The following is a 27,390-nucleotide window of genomic DNA, read 5'->3' on the forward strand; positions in this document are numbered from 1 at the left end:
GAACGTGAGATTCTCTGGTCTCATCTTCCCAGGTACTGGTATCACAGGCCTATGTCTGGTTCAGACTTTTCTCTTTTTTTGGTGCTACTAGGGGTGGAATCCAGAGGCTTTCTACCTCCGGGCTATACTCCCAGACCTATTTTCTATTTTATTTGGAAACAGGGTCTCACAAAGTTGCTGAGAACCTAAGTAGCTGAGGCTGGCTTCAAACCTGTGAGATCCTCCTGTCTCAGCCTCCCAAGTGTGGGGATTTCACGCCACCACGCCCAGCTGGTTCAAACTTTTCTTATATCTACTTCAACAAAACAGGCTTCCTATAAACCTGTTACCCTAAAAAAACTCAAATTTTCTTTTGCTTAGTCATTATTTTCCTTTAGAGCTTTTCTATACTTTTTTTTTTTTGTGGTACTGGGGTTCCTGGAAACCCTTCTACCTCCAGGCTACACTTCCAGACCTCTTTTTATATTTTTATTTGGAAACAGGGTCTCTTAAGCCAGCGAGGCCGGCTTCAAACTTGCGCGATCCTCCTGTCTCTGCCTCCCAAGTGCGGGGATTACAAGTGTGCGCCACCACGCCTGGCTTTTTTTCTATACTTTTAAAATAAGCCTTTCTATATCTATAGCCAAAGGGGGGGGGGGCACACGCTTGTAATCCCCCCACTTGGGGGGCTGAGACAGAAAGATTGCACAGGTTCGAAGCCAGGCTCAGCTAGCTACTTAGGCTCTCAGCAACTTAGTGAGACCCTGTTTCCAAATAAAATAGAAAATAGGTCTGGGAGTGTAGCCCAGAGGTAGAAGGCCCCTGGGCTCCACCTCCAGTACCACCACCAAAAAAAAAAAATAGATAGATAGATAGATAGATAGATTGACAGATAGATATAAAATAAATAAAGTAAGCCTTTCTAGCCAAGCATGGTGGTACATACTTGTAATCCCAGTACTTGGGAAGAAGAGATTGGATTGCAGGTTTGTGGCGAGTTTCTGCAATTCTGTGAGACCCTATTTCAAAATAAAGGATACAAAATAGGGCTGAGGGTATAGCTTGGAGGTAGAATGTCCCTGGGTTCAATCCCCAGTTTTTTGGGGTGAAAAAAAAATCACTGCAATAGTTCTCGCAGAACAAAACAATGTAAAACCTGTTGCACTCACAAAGCACTAAATCAATTTTAAAGCAATCCCCCAAACTGGGCAGACCTGTAGTACCAGTACTCAGGAGGTGGTGAGAAAACAACAGAAACAGACAAAAGCTTCCAATATATGTAAGAAAATTCACAATATATATTTGTTACAAGTCTTTAATTAAAAAACTCAACAAAAATATATAATCAAGCATTTTACATAATGCATACATTCTTAATATCTGCAGATTCAATAAATACCAGAAGGCAAGAGCAGATCTACTGTATTGCTTCTTTGGCAAGTCACCAATATCATTCTCTGCAGAAACACATAGTAAGTATTTAAAAAAAATACACGGTCTTAAAATTGTCCCTTAGTATAAACAAAATATTTAGCAATAATACAGCAGATAGATATTTCAAATTGATTAAGATGTATAATACTTTATACCAAAGAATATTATACCAAAGAAGGAAGGTGGCATGATACTTAAAAAAATTAAGGCTTGCAACAGTACTTAGGGGGAAAAAATAAAAATACCCTTTTTTCTAATAGCATTTTTTAAAATAGTGTTACACTCAAAACTCCACCTCTTGAACACCATTCCTAAAGAAAACAAAATCCTTTCCTAATACAAACACTGTTTCACTTATAGGTCAGTCTAACACACTCACTCCTCCCCAAGCAAACTCATTTTGTATGAGGCAATTCACCTTTCTGATATTAAGAAAGTGTTCCCCCAAATTTTTTTTTTTGCGGTACTGAGGTTTCAACCTGGGGCATTCTATCTCTGAGCTACACCCCAGCTCTTTTTTTTTGTTGTTGTTGTTGGTGGTACTGGGAATGGAACCCACAGGCTTTCTACCTCTGGGATACCTCCCAGACGGGGTCTCACTAAGTTGCTGAGAACCGCACTAAGTAAGTAGCTGAGGCCGGCTTTGAACGTGTGTGATCCTCCTGTCTCAGCCTCCCAAACACTGGGATTAAAAGCGTGCGCCACCACACTCAACTCCAAAATTAAAAAAAATAATAAAAAAAATAAAAAAACTTCTACTTTACAGCAAAGACAACACTGTTTTGCTCTACTGAAGCAAAAAAAATTATAAAAGCAAAAGGGTCCATTCAACACATAGCAGCTTATGTCTAAATATATACATACATGTATATGTTTTCACAGTTAATATTAAAAATTTACATTTTATATATGCAGAAATATTTCTCCTAGTCTATAAATAATATTACAGAAGTTCAACTGACAGAAATGCAGTATACAACGTATCAAATTAAATAAACCTTTAAAAACAGGTGTTTTTTTTTTTTTTGCAGTACTGGTGATGAAACCCAGGGGCATTCTACCACCGAGCTACACCTCCAGCCCTATTTTTTATTCTTCATTTTGAAACAGGGTCTCACTAAATTGCAGAGGGCCTCACTAAATAGCTGAGGCTGTCTTCGAACTGTGATCCTCCTGTCTCAGCCTCCCAAATGCTGGGATTACAAGTGTGCGCCACTGTGCCCAGCTTAAAAAAAGGTACTTGAAGTTAATAAAACAAAGTTTCTGTAAAGTTTGTTCTGTCAGTCCCTACTGCTAGGGAAGGGAGAGTCTTCTAGATACGATACGAGAGAAACTCCAAGATTTTGGGAGGAACTGGCAGCTCCTGAACTTCTTGGGTGGGCATCACTCTTCGGATTGACATTCGACATAAATGTTGAAGGCTAGGAACCTGCCTTGGTGTGGCCCAAAAATATACACTCCCATCGTGTGTCCTAAGCAGAAACAAACAAAGCTTAGTCACCAAAACATGTATATCGGTGGTAGTTCAATCAACTATCATCCAAGACTATATACTGAGAACTACAAACCACCTTAAAACCTAATTAAGGAGAACTAACCAATGATGTATTTTATGACAAGGTAATAACAGGATTATAAAGAGCACTATGGGAGATTTGTTGACAATAAATACTGGCTGCTTTATCTAAAAGCCTCCTTGGCCCCCTCCCCCTTTTGTGGTACTAGAGATTGGTCCCAGGGGTGTTTTACCTCTGAGCTACATCTCCAGTGCTATTATATATTTTGAAAGGGGTCTAAGGTTGCAGCGGACTTGTGTTGCTAAAGCTTGCCACAAACCTGTGATCCTCCTGCCTCAGCCTCCCAAGTACTAGAAGTACATGTGCGTGCCACCACACCTAGCTTAATTTTCCCTTTAAAAAAAAATGGAGCCAGGCATGGTGGTGCACACTTGTAACCCCTGTACTTGGGAGGCTAAGAAAGGAGGTTCAGTTTCACAGCCAACCTCAGCTACTAGTGAGGCCCCCTGCAACTTAGTGAGACCCTGTTTCAAAATAAAGAATAAAAAATAGGGCTGGGGGTGGTGTAGCTTGGAGGTGGAAAGCCCCTGGGTTTTCAATCCCCAGAACCACACACACACACACACACAAAAAAAAAAAAAAGGGGGGGAGGAGAAAGAAAGAAAAATGTATTCACCCAGCAGCTAAAACACTGCCATCAGTAGAAAAGGCACAGCAAAGACCATTGCTCAAAGGTGCAATCTGTACTGGATAATCCTCATCAATTCGCCAGAACCTCACCATCCTGGAAGAGAAATAAATTATCTAGTAAATATCTACTAGGAAACATAAGGTAAAAGTAACTTTTAAAATTCAAAGTCCAATGGATCACAAATACACAGAAACAAATCACTCCAACAGTATGGAGCTTTACAAAATATTTTATGGCCTAAACAGTTGCTAATTTGGATTAACTCCAAAGAGACTAGAGTCCACAGCTATGTACTATTCAGGCTTGTCATGTTCAGAACTTGAAGATTTTCCCCTTCCTTTCAGAAATCTAAAACACAATCAGAAATTTGTTTTACTCTCTAAAACATTTATAAAAACTTTCTACCTAGGTGCAGCCTGTCTAGGATTATATCAGAGAACTATATTCAGAATATATTTGTGCAAACAGGAAAACAATGGCTGCTGGCAAATAAAGAACTCTCCCTGTATGCTTGCTAACATTCTGGAAAGATGATGATTAGCTTTAGGACTGATGCAATTAAACTGCTCGGTGCTATATCCATGAACTCTATATAAACAAAGCAGGAGGAAATGGAATGGCTGGAACTAGTTTCTGCTTCTTAACAATAAGGAAGTCGCTTTCATGTGACATTTCATTTTATAGTCTCAATCGCAATGGATGCAAACTACTGTTTTTACCATTTCACTTTAGAAATTTCCTTTTGCTGTGTAAGATATTACTTTATTTATTTTGGTAATAGGGATTTGAACCCAGAGGCATTCTATTTCTAAGCATCCCAGGCTTGCCCCCATTTTTTAGGGGTCCTGGGGATCGAACCCAGGAGCATTCAACCTCCAAGCTGAAACCCCATCCCTACTTTTTTATTTTGAAACAGGATCTCACTAAGTTGCTGAGGGTGGCTTTGAACCTGCAATCCTCCTGTTTCAGCCTCTCAAGTACTAGGATTACAGGTGTGTGCCACTACACCCAATTTATAAAATATTATTTTAAGCTGAGCCTGGTGGTGCATGCTTGTAATCCCAATACTTGGGGGGCTGAGAAAGGATGACCAAAGGTTCACATTACAGCCAGCCTCAACAACTTAGTGAGGCCCTCAGCAACTCAGTGAGGCCCGCTGGAACTCAATGAGACTCAGTTTCAAAATAAAAAAATTAAAAAGGGCTGGGAGTGTAGCCCGGAGGTAGAATGCTCCTGGGTTCAATACCCAGTACCACACACACACACACACACACACACACACACACACAAAAAAAAAAAAAAAAAAAAAAAAACACTACATTAATAACAATCCCTGTGGGTTGGGCTAAAAGTTGATTTTAAAATCTTCCTAAGCAAGGCATAGTAGTGTATGCTTGTAACCCAGGTACTTGGGAGGCTGAAGACAGGAGGATTGCAGGTTCAAGGCTAGCCTCAGCTACTTAGTGAGGCCCTCTGCAACTCAATGAGACCCTGCTTCAAAATAAAGAATAAAAAATTGGGCTGATGGTATAGCTCGGAGGTAGAATGCCCCTGGGTTCGATCCCCATTACCGCAAAAAAAAAAAAAAAAAAAAAAAAATCCTAGGCCAGGTGTGGTGATCCACACACCTGTAATTCCAGTCCTGACAGAGAACTGAGGTTCAAGGCCAGCTTCAGTCAAACAGAAAATGAAGAAAGATATGCATAATCATTAGTTTACGTGAATACTGTTTAGATCAATTATTCTTTAAGACCTACCACCATCGACTAATGGCTTGTTTAGAGGAAAAGACATTAATACCCTAACTACAGAACGTTTTTATGATTTAAGTGTTTTTCTTAAGTAGAAGGATGAAAGTAAGTCTTTAAAAGGTAATAAATTGAATCTGTAATGCATATACTTACTTATCATCAGCAAGGCTTGCAATATGCAGTCCATCATGACTAAAAGATACAGAACGTACCCATCGGTCATTTGCCCCTCCAGCAAATATTGGAGTAGGTGGGGGAAACAGGTGCCTGAGGTTAAATACAGATTTTCAGTGGATGTCAGAGTTTGTTTGTTTGTTTGTTTATTTGGTACTGAGGGTGGAACCCAGGGGCCTTCTACCTCTGGGCTATACTCCCAGACCTATTTTATACTTTATTTGGAAACAGGGTCTGACTAAGTTGCTGAGAGCCTCACTAAGTAGCCGAGGCTGGCTTCGAACCTGTGTGATCCTCCTGTCTCAGCCTCCCAAGCGCTAAGATTATAAACATACGCCACCACGCCCAGCTCAGAGTCACTTTAAGAAACAAAGCAAGCCAGGCTTGGTGGGCAATGCTTATAATCCCAGCATTTCAGGAGACTGAGACCAGAGGATCGCGCTTCATGGACAGCCTCAGCTACTTAGGCCCTCTGCAACTTTGTGAGACCCTGTTTCAAAATAAAGAGTAAAAAATAGGGCAGGGTGTGGCTTGGAGGTCCAATGCCTCTGGGTTCCATCTCCAGACCCGCAAAAAAAAAAAAAAGAAAAGAAAAGAAAAAGCCACCCAGGTACAAAATACACCTATCCTTCAGTAAGGTTTACAGTAGCCTTAATAATTATAACTGAGAAAACAGAGTAGAGCTGATAAATCCAAATGAAAATTATCTTGAAAAAATTGTTGATCTCTTCATAAAAAGGTTTATGATGCTAAGTCAAAATATGACTTTAACTATTTTTCCTCCCAACATGAAACTCTAAATATATTATTTTCTCTTTATTTTTAGGTGGTGCTGGGGATTGAAACCAGGAACATTCTACCTCCGAGCTACATCCCCAGCCTTATTTTTTCTTTATTTTGAAACAGAGTCTAAGTTGCAGAGGGCCTCACTAAGTAGCTGAGATCTTCCTGTCTTAGCCTCCCAGTACTGGGATTACAAGTGTGCACCACCACACCAAGCTGAGTTGGGTACTATTAAACTTGGATCATGAGAGCCAATATAATTTTTAGAATTTATGCCTAACGTTTTGCATTATTCAAAAACTTAAAATAGCACAATTTTAAATCTTGATTGACTTTAAGTTTTATATGTTAGTAATTCTAATTATTCACCTTATTTTCTTAAAAGCTAGTGCTGGGCCGGATGTGGTGATATATGCTTGTAATCCCAGGATTTGGGAGGCTGAAACAGGAGGATCATGGTTCACAGACAGCCTCAGCTACTTAGTGAGACCCTCTGCAACTCAGTAAGACCCTGTTTCAAAATCAAGCATAAAAAATAGGGCTGGGGTGTTGCTCAGAGGTAGAATGCCCGAGTTTCATTCCCAATACCACAAAAACAAAACCAAACAAAAAACAAAAACAAAGTCCAGTGTTGGAACCAGGCATGGTGGCACACACTTGTAACCCCAGTATTTGGGAGGGTGAGATAAGAGTTTCACAGGTTCACAGTAATTATTTATTTATTTATTTATTTATTTATTTATTTATTTGTTTATTTACGGGTCTGGGTATGGAACCCAGGGGTATTTGACCTCCGAGCTACACGCCCTGCCCTATTTTTTATTCTTTATTTTGAGACCGGGTCTCACTGAGTTGCAAAGGGCCTAAGTAGCCAAGGCTGTCCACAAACCGTGATCCTCCCTCCCGAATAATAGGATTACAAGCGTGTGCCTCCATGCCCGGCTTCACAGTAATAAGAACGTTACCAAATAAAATATAAAATAGGGCTGGGGGTGTAGCTCTAAGGTAGAATACCCCTGAGTTCAATCCCAGTACAAAGGAAAAAACAAAAACAAACAAACAAAAAAATCCGTAGTGGATTACAAAACAAATAATTGATTCTGTACCCACCCAAATTCCACCAGAATGTCTCCATTATATGGATCCCAGATATATACTCGAGTGTCATAAGATGCAGTAGCCAGCAATGCTCCATCAGGAGAAAAGTCACAAGCTACAACATCATGGTGATGTCCTTCTAGTTTTCGTATCATGGTATATTTATCCATATTCCAAAGGAAAACCTGCAATAAAATGGCAAATGTTATAGCTTCATTCAACTTACAGAGGAGAAAATGGCACAACTTAAACTAAAAGTGCTAAATTTAATTAAGATTACATTAAATTAAACATTACGAATTATGAGTAATTTATTAAAAATATGCTCAGTGTCATAATCAGATTAAAATCAGTCTTTAAGTTAATTAAAGCAGACATGCAAATTCTAATTCAAATGTTTCTGTTAAATGTTAATTTAAAAATAAGCCTAAATATAAAGGCAATGCAATTTAACCACAAAATTATACTGAAATCCATTTATTCAAAAAACTAATTAACTAAAATGTACAGAAATAAATAGGGTTAAGTACTACAAACCCCTTTCTCTTTTTCCAGAAACTACCAATTTTTAAAAAATATAATACAGACAGAAAACGTAAGGTTAACAAATTGTTACTCCATTGGCATCTCCCTTTGAGATAATCACTTGTTTACAATAGGCTTGGGTCACCAACGTGAGCCTAAAAAGAGAAACAGATACTGCAAGCAAAGAGAATTTTCACAGCCAAATGAAATTTCTTTGGCAAACAACAAGGATGTTAAACCACATTACAACATGAAAATGCTATTTTATGAAAATACCATTACAACATTTCTGTGAATCAAGATTTATCAATCCCATTTTTCCCAAACTGACTACAATCATAAATCATTTTCAGTATAAAACAGTTAAATTACTTTAGAACAAGTTTACATACAGTTTCAGATTCTAAACATCAGTAGTTAAGACTGTGCAGAAAAGCTCTAAATAGGATTCTTTTTTTTTTTTTTTTTTTTTTTGTGGTACTGGGGGTGGAACCCAGAGGCTTTCTACCTCCGGGCTATACTCCCAGACCTTTTTTATATTTTATTTGGAAACAGGGTCTCACCAAGTTGCTGAGAGCCTCACTAAGCAGCTGAGGCTGACTTTGAACCTGTGCGATCCTCCTGTCTCAGCCTCCCAAGCGCAGGGATTACAAGCGTGCGCCACCACGCCCGGCTCTAAATAGGATTCTAATGTTTACTGCAGTCTATTATATTAGGTGAGCTTGGAAGTTTATAACAATCCCAGTAAGACATTCTCTCCTCCTCTTGGAGTAAAGAAATCCTTTTTGCAATTTTTCTTCTGCACAGACATAGTATATTATTTTCAAAGGAAAATAAGTACACAATTTAAATTTGATCAAATACTTTTTATCTCTATCATCTTAAATAATTCCAAAAAATAGCACAGCGAAACCATTTGAAAGCCAATTACTTTACATTAAACTGGTTTCATTTGTCAGACTCCTAATTCCATCAAACTGGAAGATCAATTTACTCAGAGGAGTCGGTAGACTTCACTGTGGGGGAAATTACTTTAAAAAAGAAAAAAAAGAAAGAAAGAAAAGCAGAAAGTGGACATCGACCAGCACCTGTGTACGTACAGTACACCTTGCAGCCGAATGCAAGGTTACTTCATCCTAAAGGTCGCCCCCAGCCCGGTAGCCAGAGATGCCACTCTTTCTGCCCAGCTAACACCATTGTGCGCCTGTGTGCGAGTGGTGCCAGCATACCCTCAATCACACCAATATTGCTGCCACCACCTGTGACAGGGAAAGCAAGAAGCATATGGAAAACACACAGCCTAAAAGAGCAACGTCAATATCTAGCTTGTTCTTCTTATGATCTTAAAGAACTATTTCGTTCTAAACTTCCAACATTTGCAGCTATCCTTTTAACACACTTGTTGGCTAATACATTTTAACTAGCCTCCACCCCCCATTAATTCAAGTATACTGCAATCATCACAGGTATTTGGACTTTAACCATCTCATAAATACCTGAAACTACTAAGAGCCTTTTAACTATACTAACTCAAGGTGCTAAACAACTACAATAGACTTCATTAATAAAAATAAATACCCCTCTTAAGAGTCACTTTATTCATACTATCTACAGGTAAGACAGACAATATCAAATTTCATCTATAATTCACTCTAGGACATTCATCAGTGCTATTTTTATTATGCTTTTAAGTTACTTTTTTTTCAGTTAAATGTCCAGGACCAGCTGGGACTCAAAACTTTAAAAACAGCAAACTGGACAAAAAAAATAGAACAACAGAAAAGAAAATAATTAGCAAGGGAATATCTTAACATATAGACTAGATCTCGTCTATAGCACATAAACTTTCCTAGATTTATCAAAAGATTAACTTGACATAACCCTCATTTTATAATTATCATCTCTAAGAACAATACAATTTCTCACTTCACAATCAATAATATTTATTTTTCTTCATGCAAATTCTCCCCCATCACGAAATAAAACATTTGCAATATTCATGACACCGAGCACAGGCTTAATACGTTACTTAGATTTAAAATGATTATGCATACATTATTATAATCCAATTCACAACAAATGTACAAGAACTTTGACACATACTGCTTTACTGGCTCCGACTGAACACAGCATAGAAGAGTCAGGAGAGAATGCACAGCTGTACACCCAGTTCTGATGTCCCCTCAATACTTTCATCATGTTTCCTGAACAAAAGAGAAGTATCTGTGTCAACTCTGGAATGCATTTTCAAATGAGTAGTATTTCAAAACAGTAAACCACAGTATCACAAACTTTTGCAGCTGACAGCAATGCATCCACAAGGGGCTTGGCAATATATACCAGCTGCTTATTTTTGTATATAAAATGCCGGTGCTGAGGCCTCCGAGGCCGGGATCAGAGCCTGCCGAGGGGTCAGGCCAGTGCTGGGGCCAGCGAGGCCGGGATTGGAGCCTGCCGTGAGGCAAGGCCAGTGCTGGGGCCAGCGAGGCCGGGATCGGAGCCTGCCGCGAGGCAAGGCCGTTATTGAGGCCTCCGAGGCTGGGATCTGAGCCTGCCGAGGGGTTAGGCCGGTGCTAGGGCCAGCGAGGCCGGGATCAGAGCCTGCCACGAGGCAATGCCGATGCTGGGACCTCCGAGGCCGGGATCAAAGCCTGCTGAGGGGTTAGGCTGGTGCCAGGGCCACTGGCCAGCAATGGAGCCTTCCATGAGGCAAGGCCACTACTGAGGCCTCTGAGGCCAGGCTCGGAGCCTGCCACGAGGCAAGGCCGGTGCTGGGGCCTCCGAGGCCGGGATTGGAGCCTGCCGAAGGGTCAGGTCAGTGCCAGGGCCAGCGTGACCGGGATCGGAGCCTGCCGAGGGGTCAGGCCGGTGCCAGGGCCAGCATAGCCGGGATCAGAGCCTGCCGTGAGGCAAGACCGTTATTGAGGCCTCCGAGGCCGGGATCGGAGCCTGCCGAGGGGTTAGGCCAGTGCTGGGGCCAGCGAGGCCGGGATCGGAGCCTGCCGCAAGGCAAGGCAGATGCTGGGGCCTCCGAGGCCGGAATCAGAGCCTGCTGAGGGGTTAGGCCGGTGCCGGGGCCACTGGCCGGCATCGGAGCCTTCCATGAGGCAAGGCCGCTACTGAGGCCTCCGAGGCCTGGATCAGAGCCTGCCGATGGGTTAGGCCGATGCCGGGGCCATCGGCTAACATCGGAGCCTGCCGTGAGGAAAGCCAGTGCTGGGGCCTGAGGCCGGGATCGGAGCCACTTGAGGGGTTAGGCCAGTGTTGGGGCCAGCGAGGCCAGAACCAGGGCCTTCCATGAGGCAAGGCCTCTGCTTAAGCCAGCGAGGTTTGGATCAGTCCACCGGGTAGCCAGGCCACTACTCGGGCCGTCAAGAGTGGGATCGGTATTTGTAACGCGGCATGCACAGAGAAATATCACAGAAAATTAAAACCAGATGCTTCCCCTAATCAGCAAACTAGGAGGAAACAGGCAACAAGAAGTGGTCGAGCTATAGAAAGGGCCCTATAGTGAAGCAATTAAGGTGACCAATCAGAGGGTATGGAATAGGGGAGGATGGAGCCTCTTTAAAAAGCAGGAGGTACATAAACACATGTATCAAAGTTAATCACCAAACAAGCATGGGATGGAGGGAGGGGGAGGGAATGGGATGGGGACTGGATGAGGGCTAATTGGATGATGTGTGCTTGTATATCCTCTCAAGTCTTATATTCCAATGTGATGTATGATTACAGTGCACCAATAAAAATAAATTAAAAAAAATTTTACTAGATCACAATCATGCACATTTGCTTATGTTGTGCTATTATACAGAGATGGCATGGCCCACAAACAAAAAAAATATTTACCATTTAGCCCTTAAAATATCTGTGACCGTTGATCTGTAAGATAGAATTTTAGTTCAATTCCCTTAATTTACTAATGAAGGAATGGGATGCATCAAGTTTAAAAAAGACTTGTTGAACCAGGTGTGGTGATACATGCTTGTGATCCCAGTACTTAGGAGGCTGAGACAGGAGGGTCACAGGTTCTGGACCAGCCTCAGCTGTTTAGTGAGGCCTTCTGCAACTTAGTGAGACCCTGTTTCAAAATAAAGAATGAAAAGTAGGGCTGGGGATGTAGCTCAAAGATAGAATGCCCCTGGGTTCAATCCCCAGTACTGCAAAAAAAAAAAAAAAAAAACAACAACAACAACAACAAACTTGCTGAGTGTCTTCAATATGCCCTTTCATCTACCTTGGGACAGGTGGCACAACACCTGGAATGTCAGTACTTGAGAGGCTGACAAAGGAGGATTAACAGGTTTGAGGACAGCCTGTGCAATTTAGTGAGATCCTGTTTCAAAATAAAAAATAAAACGGGGCCGGCAAGCGTAGCTCAGTTGTAGAATTGCCTGTGGATTCAATCCCCCATATCACAAAACAAACAAAAAATAAACATAAGGTTTTATAGTTTAGCCGGGCATGGTGGCGCACGCCTGTAATGCCAGCATTCTTAGTGAGACCCCGCTTCAAAATAATAAAAATAGGGCAGGGGCTACAGCTGAGAGGTCGAATGCCCCTGGATTCCATCCCCAGATCCGCCCCCCCCCCCCAAAAAAAAGTTTTTAGTTTAAAATGTTAACTTTCATTAGGGGACTAAGGAAGGGTAAGAGGTGCTTCACTGGTCCTCTTAAGTAGGCACTACAAACCTTGTAAGCATCACAATTACGAAGTTTTAGAATAAGTTGAGTACTTGATTCCATTATATTTCATAGTTTTTTTTTTTTTTTTTTTTTTTTTTTGTGTGTGTGTGTGTGTGGTACTGGGGATGGAACCCAGGAGCATTCTACCTCTGAGCTACACCCCTAGCCCTATTTTTTATTCTTTTATTTTGAAACAGGGTCTCACTGAGTGCAAAGGGCCTCACTAAGTAGCTGAGGCTGTCTGTGAACCAGATAGGGGCAGGAGTACTGCACTGCCTTTTTCTTTTGCAGTGCTAGGGGTTGAACCCAGGGTCTTACACATGCTAGGCAGGCGCTTCACCACTGAGCCACGTCCCTGCCCCTATTGCAGATTTTTGAGATGGGGTCTTGCTAGATTGCCCATAATGGACAAGAAAAAAATGTGAACCATGGGAAGCCTCAGGAGGAAGGGAGTGCTCAAGTGGCACTTCTGACCACAGAGTTCATCCAGGGCTGTGGGATGCAGCAGCTTCAAAGAGAGCACAGGACCACCTGACAGTGAGCATGACATCAATGGCCATGTTTGAAATCACCGAATGAACATCTTCAAGCTAGAGAAGAGCTCAGAGACTTGATGTTTCTTGAGCCTCCTTTGCAAAGACGTTTGAGTTATTAAAGGCAGTGAATACATCTGCTTCACATTTTATTTCTAAAATAATAAATACACTAACTCCTTAAAGGATTTTGTGATCCTCCTGCCTCAGCCTCCCAAATGCTGAGATTACAACAGTACACCACCACACCCAGCTGCCTTTATTTTGAAACAGGGTCTCACTAGGTTGTGGAGGGCCTCATTAAGTAGCTGAGGCTGGCTGTGAACCTGTGGTCCTCCTGTCTCAGTCTCCTAAGTACTGGGATTACAAGCGTGCACCAACACACCCAGCTGAAACATACCTTTTGATGCAATGGTGAGGATAGCCTGAGCAAACAGTGAGACTCTCATAAACCTCACGAGACCTTGCTTCAAAATAAATATAAAAACAGGCTAGCTTGGATACAGAATGCCCCTGGGTTTAATCCCCAGTACCACACAAAAAAATTTTAAAAATCATTTTCACTAAACCAGGCATAGTGGCGCACGCTTGTAATCCCAACATTTAGGAGGCTGAAACTGGAGGATCGTGGTTCACAGACAGCCTCAGCTACTCAGTGAGGCCCTCCACAACTTAGTGAAACCCTGTTTCAAAATAAAGAATGAAAAATAGAGCAGGAGATGTACTCAGAGGCCAAATGCCCCTGGGTTCCATTCCCAGACCCACACACACAAATGGGGGGGGATAATTTTCACTAAGCAAATACAGGAAGTTAATAATTCTCCCCAAAACAAAGGAAATAAACTAACACAGACCAGTTCATGTACAACTCTAAAATGACCCAGATTTTGTCCTCAAAGAGTTGGTACATATCAGTGGTTAGTTTCTGAACAGTATCAAATTGTTTACTTACACTAACTGCGTCCTATTCTGGCTCACATTTATGTTTTTGTTTGATCCACACAGGAAGGGAACCAAAGGATTAAACAGAGAAAAGGAAACTTGATCATATGCCATTTTTAAAGCTGAAAGCCCCAGATGTCCCCAGTACCTCTTAATAGTAGTATTAAGAAACTAATCCTTTTTAAAAACTTGAAATAAAGACTTACCATCATCTTTCAGGTCCCACACTCTGAGAGTTTTGTCTCTTGAAGCTGACACTAGGATCAAGCTTCCATCTGGAGCAAAAGTTAAATCTCTGACCACTTCAGTATGATCTACCAAATTAAGGAGGAGTTTTCCTAAATGAAATGAAAGGGGGGGGGGACAATATGAGTATTTCTCATCAGCTCATACACTTAAAATAGGGTTGTTCACTAAAAAAGTGAATATAGCCAGGCATGGTGGCGCACGCTTGTAATCCCCGTGCTTGGGAGGCGAAGACAGGAGGATCCCACAGGTTCTAAGCCAGCGAGAACCTGTTTATAAATTTTAAAAATATGAAAAATAGGTCTGGGAGTGTAGCCCAGAGGTAGGATTTCCAGGAACCCTAGTACCATCACAAAAAAATTAAAAATAAAATAAATAAGTGAATATAATGCTGGGTGTGGGCGCATGCTTGTTAATTCCAGCATTTGGGAGGCTGAGACTGGAGGATCGGGGTTTGCAGACAGCCTCAGCTACTTAGTGAGGCCCTCTGCAACTTAGTGAGATCCTGTTTCAAAATAAAAGAATAAAAAAATAGGGCAGGGGATGTAGCTTGGAGGTCAAATGCCCCTGGGTTCCATCCCAGACCCACAAAAAATAAATAAATAAAAAAGGTAAATATAAGAGCCAGACATGGTGGCGCACGCTTGTAATCCCTGTACTTGGGAGGCTTGAGACAGGAGGATTGAGGTTTGCAGACAGCCTCAGCTACTTAATGAGGCCCTTTGCAACTTAGACCTTGTTTCAAAATAAAGAATAAGGAATAGGGCTACAGGTATAGCTCAGAAGTAGAATGTCCCTGGGTTCCATAAAAAAAAAAAAAAAAAAAAGAATAAAGCTGGGTGTGGTGGTGCACAGCTATGTAATCCCAGTAGTTGGGAGGCTGAAACAGGAGGATGGCAGGTTCCTGGCCAGCCTCAGCTACTTTAGTGAGGCCCTCCACAACTTAGTGAGACCCTGTTTCAAACTAAAAAATAAAAAGCCAAGTGTGGTGGCATATGCTTGTAATCCCAGTACTTGGGAGGCCGAGGACAAGAGGATCGCAGGTTCATGACTGGCCTCAGTTACTTAGTGAGGCCTTCCACAACTTAGTGAGATCATGTTTCAAAGTAATCAAAAAATGAGCTGGGGTATAGCCCAAAGGTAAGAGTGCCCCCAGGCTCCATCCCCAGTACTGCAAAAATAAATAAAAAAAAATAAGCCAGGCAGGGTGGCACATGCTTGTAATCCTAACGTTTGTGAGGATGAAACAGGAGGATTGCAATTCGCAGACCGCCTCAGCCACTTAGTGAGGCCCTCTGCAACTCAGTGAGACAGTATTTATTTGTTTATTTTCTTATTTTCATTTTTCTTATTTTATTTTTTGAAGAGAGAGATACAAGAGCAGAGATTTGATGCCCCTCACCCCAGCATGGAACCAGAGTGAGAAGCAGGAGAATGTTGGAGTCCTGCAGTGCCCAGCCACGGCTCAGCTGGTTCAAGGTGGCACAAACTCCATATTACTCTTGCATATGCTGTCCCCCCTGCCTGGCCATGAGCAGCCAGGCAAGGTCTACGGATATGCTGCGTGAAACAGTATTTAAAAATAAAGAATAAGCTGGGTGTGGTGGTGCACACTTGTAATCCCTGAGCTTGGGAGGCTGAGACAGGAGGATCTTGCAGGTTCGAAGCCAGCCTCCACTGGTTTAAGAGACCCTGTTTCCAAATAAAAAATATAAAATAGGTCTGGGAGTATAGCCCGGAAGTGGAAGGCCCCTGGGTTCCATCCCCAGTACCACCAGAAAATAAAAAATAAATAAAAAATAAAGAAGGATGGGGATGTCATTCGGAGATAAAATATCCCAGGATTCCATTCCCAGCACTGAAAAATAAATAAATAAATAAATAAATAAATAAATCCTAGTACTAAAAAAAAAATACTCTTGGGCACCTCCTTGGTTTACCAAGTATAAAATATTTATTAGTGTCAGGCATGATGGCACATTTTTGTAATTCCCGTGCTTGGGAGGCTGAGGCAGGAGGATTGCACAGGTTCGAAGCCAGCCTCAGCTACTTTTTTGGTGAGGCTCTCAGCAACTTAATGAGACCCTATTTCCAAATAAAATAGGTCTGGGAGTACAGTCCGGAGGTAGAAAAAGCCCCTGGGTTCCACCCCAGTACCAAAAATAAATTAATAAAATATTAGTACTAATACTTATTCATTAGCTATTATTGTTGCGTGTGCCATTTCACTACAATGTTTGTTTTTGGTGGTACTGGGGATGAAACCCAGGGGCCTTCTACTTCTGGGCTACACTTCCAGACTTTTTTTTCATTTGGAAACAGGGTCTCTTAAGCCAGCGGCTGGCTTCGAACCTACACGATCCTTCTGTCTCTGCCTCCCAAGCACGGGGATTACAAGCATGCGGCACCACACCCGGCTATCTACAAATTCTTAAAATGCATAATTCCCAGGATAGAAAAGCTTATGTTCATTAGAAAAATTAAAAGGGAATTTCTAAAATGTAAACAAACTCCTGGCTCAAGTTAACTTAACAGCCAGACATGATGGCACAGGCCTATAAACCCAGCTACTCTAAGGTTAGAGGCTGTCTTTGGTAACTTAGAACATCTCAAAACAAAAAAAGTCTCCCTGTAATCCTATTACTTAGGAGGCTGAGACAGGAGGACTGGAGATTGGAAGCCAGCCTCAGACACTAAGTGAGACACTGTTTCCAAATAAAATATAAAAAAAGTGGGGGTGTAGCTCAGAGGCAGAATAACCCTGGGTTCAATCCCGAGTACCACACACAAAGAAAAAATAACATAAAATAAATTAAAATAGAAATGGGAATGTAGCTCAGTGGTAGAGAACACTGGTTCAATCTCCAGTACTAAAACAAACAGGAAAGAAGGAAGGCTGGCCCCTAAGTTATTATCAACGTGTAAATCTGCATGTTATGATTAATGAGGCAGAGACAGGAGGGTCACAGGTTCAAGGACAACCTCAGCAACATAGAAAGAATTTCAGCAACCTAGTGAGACCCTGTTTCAAAATAAGAATAAAATAGGGGTGGGAATGTAGTTAGGAAGTAGAATGCCCCTGGGTTCAATTCCCAGGGCAAAAGAAAAAAAAGATAAAAAAAAATAGGGTTGGGGTGTAGCTCAAGAGGCAGAATGTCCCTGGATTCAATCCCCAGTACCATACACACACACACACACAGATTAGATCATATTTTCTCATTGCTTGTATTTCCTTGGCCTTGGACTACTAATGAACTATCAAACTCCACAATAGATACATATTATACTGTAACATTAATTTTCAAAACAATCTCAGTTGAAAAATGTATTTGTCTGTTACTGCAAGAGTTTTGTTTTCTAGAAAACTAAGAACTCAATCAAATTTTGACTCATCATCTCCACTCAATGCAGTATCACCTACTGTGTTTTGGGGTACATCTTGTTTTAATGTTCATTTTTAAATCCCTTTACATTTACAAACACATACTACATGCCAGAAACTTTTAAGCAGTAAACAAAACATTTATCTTCAATTGCCCCTCGAATTTAACTTCTCAACCTAGCAGGTCAAATGTTAGGTACAGTGTCACTAAAACTTTCAGAAAGTTAAATAATGATTATTAAATCTTTATTTGCCTTGAAAGCCTTTAAGCTATCATTTGAAAAAATATGTAAGAAAACATCTTATTATTTGAGTCAAACTAAATAACTAGTTTATAAATGATAATTAACTAAACACTCCTTGGACATGCCCTTCCTACTGCAATAGTCTCTGAAGAGTTACCAAGCAGCAATGCAAATTCTATATTGTTTTCCTGTAATAAAACCATAGCCAGCCTGGTGTGATGGCACACACTTATAATCCTAGTACTTGGGAGACTGACACAGGAGGACCTGGGTCCGTTGCCAGCCTTAGCTACTTAGTGAGGGACCTCCGCCACTTAGACCTTATTTCAAAATAAAAATAAAATCAGGCTGGGAGTGTAGCTCAGAGGTAGAATGCCCTTGGGTTCAACCCCCAGCACCACAAACAAAATGATAATGATGATAATAATAATAATTCCATGAACTGATCTGGTGTGGTGGCACAAACTTATAATCTAGTACTTGGGAGGTTGAGACAGGAGGAAGGCCAGTTCAAGGCCAGCCTCAGCAAATTAGCAAGACCCTGATTCAACATAAAAAATAAAAAGGACTGGGGGTATAGCCAGAAAGTAGAATACCCCTAGGTTCAATCCCCAGTACAAAAAAAACAAAACAAAACAAAAGAAAAACAACCCACAAAACAGGGCAGGGGATGTGGCATGAAGTTAGAATGCCCCTGGCTTAAACCCTCAGTTCCAAAACCAAAAATTAAGCTGAATATGTTATTCAGACCAGTTATAAACACACTCATAACACAAATTCTTGCTTTTTAGTCTTTAAAACCTTCAAGTCATATATTTCAGTGCCTATGAGCAGTGTCTCCATACCTGTATAGACATCCCATATTTTGATGCGACCATTGTTTAATCCTGTAGCAAGAAGCAGTTGGTCTTGTCCAAACCTGAATCGATGCCATTCTATATTTACACAGCGGCTTTGTTTTTCTGGAACTGAAGACCCAAAAGCAAGACTCCAGACTATATCTCCGCAGTCTATAATATGCTCACGAGGCTTATTTTTCAGACCACCATCACTATTTTGTCTTGATAATCTTAAACTGCTTGAATTAGTAACATTCTTGGTGCCATGCAAGAGACTGAGGGGAAAAAAGTTAGATAGAAAATGAGTTACTAATACTCTAGACTCCTGTAGATATTAATTATAAATATTTGAGAAAAGAACCTCAACGTGCTTATGATACTGAAAAACAACAGAATCCTATAGATAGGAAGGGGAAAAGTTGCTATTTGTATAATAAGGGAATAAGTAAATTCGGATCAGGACTAGAAATTCTCAAAGGCTGAGAAGAATGATAAAGCAACTTATACTTTATCTGCCTCCCAATTTTTTCTCAAAACTACTGTATCAATTGGGACTTCTTTAACAAGAAGTATAAGGGGGGAAAAAAAATCCACTAACTTAACCCATTAAGTTCCAAGTCCTAGCCAGGTGTGGCGGCAAATGCTTGTATTCCCAGTACTTGGGAGGCTGAGACAGAGGATCACAGGTTTAAAACCAGCCTCAACAATTTACCAAGGCTCTCAGTAACCTAGTGAGACCATTTCCAAATAAGAAAAAAATTGGGCTGGAATCCCCAGGACCAAAAAAAGTTCCAAGTCCTCAATTCTGTGAATATTTCACAATTGACACAGGTGCATTAAAACAGTTTGGAAGCCGAGAGAGAGAGAGAAAGAGAGAGAGACAGACAGACAGACAGACACACACACACTCTGAAAGAAAGAATATGAATATGTGTGTGTACACACATTTTTCCAACATTCTAATAAAACTAAACTGAGCATGGTGGTGTAGGCCTGTAATCCCAGTACTTGGAAGGTTAAGAAAGGGGAAATCACAGTTTCAAAGCCAGTACCAACAACTTAGCAAGGCTTTCAGCAACTTAGCAAGATTTAGTTTCCAAATAAAAAATAAAATAGGGCTGGGGATGCAGGATATAGCTTGGAGGTATAAAGTCCTAGCTTCCATCCCCAGTAACACACACACACACACACACACACACACACGCACGCACTCTAAGTCGGGCATGCATGGTAGTACACATTTATAATCTCAGTACTTGGGAGGCTGACACAGGACTGCAGGTTACTGGCCAGCCTCTGCAATTTTGTGAGGTCCTCTGCAACATAGTGAGATCCTATTTCAAAATAAAGGAATAATATAGGGCTGAGGGTGTAGCTCACAGGTAGAATGCTCCTGGGTTTAATCTTCAATATAAAAAAATTTATTTCAGAAGTATTATTTTTGTTGTTCAACTTAAGTTTTACAGGTGTCCCACATCTGGGACAAGGCGATTAAATTTTTGTTGTTCAACTTAAGTTTTACAGGTGTCCCACATCTGGGACAAGGCGATTAAATGGATTACTATTAAGCTGATACCAGAAAACTTTAAAAAAGCAAATCAAATGTGGTAGCACATGCCTGGAATCCCAGTATTAGGGGGCTGAGACAGGAAGATCACGTTTAAAAACAGTCTCAGAGGCCGGGCGTGGTGGCGCACGCTTGTAATCTCCACGCTTGAGAGGCAGAGACAGGAGGATCACGCAGGTTCGAAGCCAGCCACGCTGGCGTAAGAGACCCTGTTTCAAAAATATAAAATAGGCCTGGGAGTGTAGCCCGGAGGTAGAAGGGCTTCCAGGAACCCCAGTACCACAAAAAAAAAAAAAAAAAAAACAGTCTCAGAGCCTGACGTGGTGGCGCACGCTTGTAATCCCCATGGCTTGGGAGGCTGAGACAGGACGATCGATCGTGCAGGTTCGAAGCCAGCCTTAGCTGGTTTAAGAGACCCTGTTTCCAAATAAAATATAAAATAGGTCTGGGAGTATAGCCCGGAGGTAGAAGGCCCCTGGGTTCCACCCCCAGTACCACCAAAAATAAATAAATAAATAAATAAATAAATAAATAAAAACAGACTCAGCAAGCAGTGAGACAATCAACCTAGAAAGACCCTGTTTCAAAAATAAATAAATAGCCAGGTGTGGTGGTACACACATGTAATCCCAGCCCTTGAGATGCTTAAGCAGGATATCAAGTTCGAGGACAGTCTCAGCAAATAGACTCTCATCAACCTAGGGAGACTCTGTTTCCAAATAAAAAATAAAACAGGGCTGGGAGTGTAGCTCACAGGCAGAATGCCCTTGAGTTCAATCCCCAGCACCACACACAAATACACACACACACACACACACACACACACACACACATATCAAACTCAAGCTGGTGGCTCACACTTAAAATCTTAGTACTTGGGATACTGAGAGAGGAGGAACACAGGTTCATGGCTAGCCTCAGCAATTTTAGCAAAGTCCTCCACAACTTAGTGAGATTCTGTTAAAAAAAAAAAATTTAAGCTGGGCGTGGTGGCGCACGCTTGTAATTCCAGTGCTTTGGAGGCTGGGACAGGAGGATCGCACAGGTTCGAAGCCAGCATCAGCTACTTAGTGAGGCTCTCCGCAACTTAGTTGAGACCCTGTTTCCAAATAAAGTATAAAATCGATCTGGGAGTAGAGCCCAGAGGTAGCAAAGCCCCTGGGTTCCATCCCCAGTACCACCAAAAAAAAAAAATAAAATAAAAAAAAATAAAAAAAGCTGGTATATAGCTCAGAGGCAAAATGCCCTTGGATTCAATCCCCAGTACAATAACAACAACAAAAACAAAATCAAACTCAACCCAAAGAAAGAGATAAAATGAGAGCACATGATTCATACACTACTGCTATCCAATGAAGTGTGAAATCCAAAGCCAATACAAAAAGCTTCTTTATCATTAGTAAAAGGTGAAAAATTTATACGATCTGAAGAGAAACTAGAGTATAATCCCCACATTTGGAGGGCTGAGACAGGAGGATCGTGGTTCACAGACAGCCTCAGCTACTACTTAGTGAGGTTCACTGCAACTCAGTGAGACTGTTTCAAAATAAAGAATAAAAATAAAAAATAGGGCTGGGGTGTAACTCAGAGGTAGAATGACCCTGAGTTCCATCCCCAGTACTGGGAAAAAAAAAAGAAAACCTCTTTATCAAAGATCACCTACTCTAGCACAACACAACAATATATACATTTAATAAGCCACAGTTAATCTGCCTCTTAATACCCATTAAAAAGGTAAACACATATAAATATCTGAGAAAATATTATACAATGTATAAATGTCAGACAATTTTACATAATTTCCCATATATGTTCAGCCTAAATACAAAATTCATGACACTGTCCATAAAGGGAAAGCTTTTATACAGCAAAAGATTTTATCACCCTACACTGAGACACAACGGTAAATTCTAAAACATACAACAAAATACAACAAAGATAAAGTCTTACAAGTTCTTAAGGCTCTGGGACCACGGAACAAGCTTTACTGCACGATGTCCTTGTGACCAAGCAAAATATGAACCATCTGGAGCAAAAGCAACAGTCCAATTTTCACGACCGCATTTCTTGTCAAAAGGGGCTGCTGGAGCTAGAAGTTCACCTATAGTGCGTGATCTCACTAAAAGAAAAAACACACGAGAGCATGCGTAAGCAATAATGAGTGAGACTGCCTCCGTATTACTTTGGGATTCAGAGGGATTTTTGCCCTTTTCTTTCAGAGTATAGGGAGTTCTGCTTTCCATCCCTAGTGGAAATAAGTCAGTGTAAAGACTCCTTAGTGATAATAACTATCTTCAAGCTTTTTTTCTTTTGCAGTACTTGGGATGGAACCCAGCCCTATTTTTTATTCTTTGTTTGGAAACAGGGTTTTGCTAAGTTGTAGAGGGCCTCACTAAGTAGCTGAGGGTGGCTGCGAACCTGTGATTCTCCTGTCTCAGCCTCTAAGTACAAGGATTACTAGCGTGTGCCACTATACCTGGCTATCTTCAAGCTTTTGTGTGTGTGTGTGGGGGGTCTGGGGATGGAACCCAAGGGCATTCGACCTCTGAGCTACACCCCCTGCCCTATTTTTCATTCTTTATTTTGAAACAGGGTCTCACTGAGTTGCAGAGGGCCTCACTAAGTAGATGAGGCTGTACACGAACCACAATCCTCTGGTCTCAGCCTCCCAAATGCTGGGATTACAACCACACTTGGCCTTATCTTCAAGCTTTGGTAAAGTGATTTTCCTAAAATTTACCAACTCAAGAGTTTTTGTAGCCGGGCGTGGTGGCACATGCTTGTAATCCCAGCATTCAGGAGGCTGAGACCGGAGGATCGCGGTTCGCGGACAGCCTCAGCTACTTAGTGAGGCCCTTCGCAACTAACTCAGTGAGACCCAGTTTCAAAATAAAGAATAAAAAATAGGGCAAGGGTTGTAGCTTGGAGGTTGAATGCCCCTGGGTTCCATCCCAGACCCACAAATAAAATAAAATAAAATGTTTTTTTTTTAATGTTTCAATGAAACCAGATACATGCCTGTAATCTCAAGACTCAGGAAGGTAAGACAAGAAGATCATAAACTCCAGAGACTAAAGTTACATTAGAAGAAAAATATCTTCCAAATTAAGATTCTAGCTTTCAAGAGCCATAAACTGTAGTCAGGCGTGGCAGCACATACCTGTAATCCAAATACTTGGGAGGCTGAGACAGGAAGATCTCAGGCTTGAGGACAGCAAGTGGTAACTTAGCAAGATCTTGTCTGAAAAACTAAAAAAGGGGCCAGGTGTGGCAGCCCATACTTGTAACCCCAGCACTTGGGAAGCTAAAACAGGAAGATTACAGGTTGACCGCCAGTCTCAGCTACTTTGTGAGGCCCTCTAAAACTTAGTGAGACTGGTTCAAAATAAACAATGAAAAATGGGTTTGGGAGTATAGCTCCAAGGTAGAATGATCCTGGGTTCAATCCCCAAAATACTGCAAAAAAAAAAAAAAAAAAAAAAAGAGCCCAGCGTTGTAGCACATGCTTATAACCCCAGCATTCAGAACGTTTGCAGACAGCCTCAGCCACTTAGCAAGGCCCTTGGCAACTCAGTGAGACCGTTTCAAAAATAAAAAGACTAGCTGGGCATGGTGGTACACACTTGTGATCCCAGTACTTGGGAGGCTGAGACAGGAGCTACTTAGTGAGGGTCTCAGCAATTTAGTGAGACCCTGTTTCCAAATAAAATATAGAAGAGGTCTGGAAGTGTAGCTTGGAGGTAGAATGCCTCTGGATTCAATCCCTAGTACTAAAAATAAATAAATAAACCTTATTATGTTACCTGTAACTGTTTAATTTAGCAACCTAAGAAACCTGTAATTTAATGACTTCTATTAGAGAAAAGCCGCCTATCAAGGAAAATCTGCCATTAAGACACAATACTACATTAGTAATATCTGTATAGTAGTAACACATCATGAGTCACCAGTGAACCAAGCCAACCGGATTTAGCGCCTTCTTCACATTCCTCCCTACAATTTCATAACCAGAATGGGAGGATCTGTGGCAGTGCCTTGTGAAAGAAGGCAGTAGCTCAAGGCTTAAGCCCCTGTCAGATAGAATTTTTTAACCATGCTGGGTGTGGTGGCAGTACTTGGGAAGCTAAAACAGGAGGATCACAAGTTCACAGTCAGTCTCAGCTACTTAATGAGGCCCTCAGCAACTTGGTGAGACCCTGTTTCAAAATAAGGAATAAAAATTGGGCCGGGCATGGTGGCGCACACTTGTAATCCCAGCATTTCAGAGGCTGGGACAGAAGGATTGGGATTCACGGCCAGCCTCAGCTACTTAGTGAGCCCCTTTGCAATTCAGTAAGACCCTGTTTCAAAAATAAAGCATTAAATATAGGGCTGAGGGTGTCACTTGGAAGCCCCTGGGTGCAATCGCCAGTATTGAAAAGAAAAAAAAAAAAAAAAAAGAATTCTTTAATCATTCATGAATTATCTTGCCTCTACCTTCAGTATGTATTTGAAACGCCAAACTGAAGAGAACAGAGAGAGCAGGGCGTGGTGGTGCACGCTTGTAATCCCAGAATTTGGGAGGCTGAGACTGGAGGATCGCAGTTCGCAGATAGCCTCAGCTACTTAGTGAGGCCCTCTGAGATCCACAACTTAGTGAGACCCTGTTTCAAAGTAAAGAATAAAAATAGGGCTGGAGGTGTAGCTTTGAGGTAGAATGCCCCTACGTTCAACCTCTAGCACCCAAAAAAATAAATAAATAAACCATAAAAATACACACACACAAAAAAAAAAAAACCTCCAAATTTTGAATTAAGAAGTACTACTTAGCCGGTGGTGGTACACGCTTGTCATCTCAGTGCTTGGGAGGCTGAGACAGGAGGATCGTACAGGTTCGAATCCAGCCTCAGCTACTTAGTGAGGCTCTCAGCAACTGAGACCCTGTTTCCAAATAAAATGTAAAAAAAAAGGTCTGGGAGTATAGCCCGGAGGTAGAAAGCCTCTGGGTTCCACCCCCAGTACCACAAAAAAAAAAAAAAAAAACCCCACAAAAAATACAACTAAAATAAAATAACCAAGATTAAGGTCAGCCTCTAACCTTATCCCAGAAGAACAAAAGCTGGAACTCTACAATAGCCATTTCTTGGTGTAGACATTCACTCACATGTAGGGTAATAGGCATTTTAGTTACTTCAGTTCTTCCTCCAGATGGGGCATAGTGACACATGCCTGTAATCCGCTCTATGAAGGAGGACCTACTCCAAGTGTTTAGTAAAGGAGTACACTTACCTCAAGAGCAGGAAACGCAAAGCTCTCTGCTAAGTAGCCACTGCCAGTTTTTCCTAACACTGCAAAGTCAGATGGGTGTCCACTAAGCCTTTCAGTCAGTGCATCTCACCCAAGGGCCACAAAAGTTCCAGTTATTTTACTTTAAGAGAGATGATTTAAATGTGAGGTACTTTAAGAAGAGCCACTGAGCTCTGGACCACAACCTTCAACACTAACTGCCCTGTCTTCAGCAAGGCTGTGTACTAGTTAGGGACAAAGGACACATGCACTCCTGGGCCCTGGCTCACAGCCTGACAGCCATTAAAACGTCCACCTTAACTCACAATTTGTTCTTTTGTATCCACCTTCAAACAGTGCCCAGTGCATCATCAGAGCAGGCCGCTTTCGCGTAATTCATCCTCCTCACAGGGCAAGGATGATTCCAATGAACATTTCCAAAGCCCAGCCCTGTGAGCAGCTAATAAAACTGGCTACCTTCTTTTGTTCCGGCCAGCCAGCCTGACACTTTCTGTCAGAGCTGTGTCTCCTTTCCCAAGTGGAGGAGCTAATGAAAGCCTTCCCTGTATATTCCTCACAACTCCATTTCATTTCCATGATCCCAGTGTCCAGCGTCAGCATGGCTAGCCGTGCAAGCCAGTTTTTAGTAAGCATTGCCAGGCTTTGCGCTTCTGTACAACAGCCTTTCTCCCATCACTCCACACAACTACTCTGCTCCTCCCATAAATATTTGAAAGGTAATTCCAAAATAATAACAGCAGTAATAATAATAATAACACTGTGTTTCCTAGGCTGTTGGCATGTCCTCAGGCACTTTTGTGTGTGTGTGTATGTGTGTGCTGGAGACTCATCCCACGGGCATTCGCCCTGAATTACAGCCCCAGCCACTTTTTACTTTGAAACAGGGTCTCATTAAATTGCTGAGGCTGGCCTCGAGGCTGCGATTCTCCTGAGTACAACAGGCGTGCGCCACCGCGCCGAGATGGAGGCACATTTCTAATTAGAGTGACTGGTATACAGAACGCCTTCCCTTTCACTGCAGCTCAGAACACACAAGTTTACTTTTTTTCTCATCCCTGAAACATGACAGTAAGCCCTGGGAGTGACTTCCCCAGTCCTTTCAACGGCCAAGCCCTGAGCCAAGGGAACCCCAAGATTAGGGTGCGGCGACCTCCGATTTGGGAGCTGGGGGGCCGGTTCGAATGGGCAGGCGTGGCGTCCACGCTGGCCCCGGTCTCCCTCGGCGGCCCGCGCCCGGGGCCTTCCTCCGCCCGGCTCGGCGCTCGGCCCCGGCCCGGGTGGGGACGCTTCCCCCGACCTCCCCGGGGCGCCCCCGCGCGCTCGCCCGCCGACCCGTTCCTCACCGATCTCTTTCTCGTTGACCCTCGGGGGAAAGCTGGCCATCTATGGGTCACCGTCTGATTCCCGGGACACGATGCGGACGCGACCACGGAGAAGGGAGCGGCGAGCGCGGAGGGGCGTGACGCGGACTCGGTCCCGCCCGGCCCGGGGACGGAGGGGTGGGGCAGGGGCGGCCGCTTCGCCTTCTGCGGGCTGCCCCGCGAGAGCGCCGGAAGGCCTCGGCCAAACTACTGCGCCCAACACAGACAAAAGACCGGTCCGCCGCCTCCCGAACACGCCGACCGACGCCGCCCGCAGCCAACGAGACACTGAGACAAGATGGCGGGCGGCGCGGGTGATAGCTAGCGGCGGGGCGGGGCCTCGTGACGTCAG

General features: G+C 42.4%; 1 protein-coding gene across 3 annotated transcripts; it reads right to left on the reverse strand.

The window, feature by feature from the left end:
• Positions 1-2,725: 2,725 nt before the first annotated feature.
• Positions 2,726-27,060, reverse strand: WSB1 (WD repeat and SOCS box containing 1; the record flags this gene model as incomplete). 3 transcript variants are annotated; one of them, XM_080712137.1, is made up of 9 exons in its annotated part: positions 2,726-2,885; positions 3,607-3,714; positions 5,526-5,639; positions 7,440-7,612; positions 10,056-10,156; positions 14,319-14,450; positions 18,831-19,099; positions 22,342-22,510; positions 27,021-27,060. In XM_080712137.1, 9 exons carry the CDS (start codon positions 27,058-27,060, stop codon positions 2,726-2,728), a joined length of 1,266 nt encoding a protein of 421 aa, XP_080568263.1. The 3 variants fall into 3 exon arrangements, with proteins under 3 accessions (XP_080568263.1, XP_080568264.1, XP_080568265.1); XM_080712138.1 differs by lacking the exon at positions 5,526-5,639; XM_080712139.1 differs by lacking the exons at positions 18,831-19,099; positions 22,342-22,510.
• Positions 27,061-27,390: the final 330 nt, after the last annotated feature.

Source organism: Muscardinus avellanarius (assembly GCF_963383645.1).
Source record: "Muscardinus avellanarius genome assembly, chromosome: 16".
Taxonomy (NCBI): Eukaryota; Metazoa; Chordata; class Mammalia; order Rodentia; family Gliridae; genus Muscardinus; species Muscardinus avellanarius.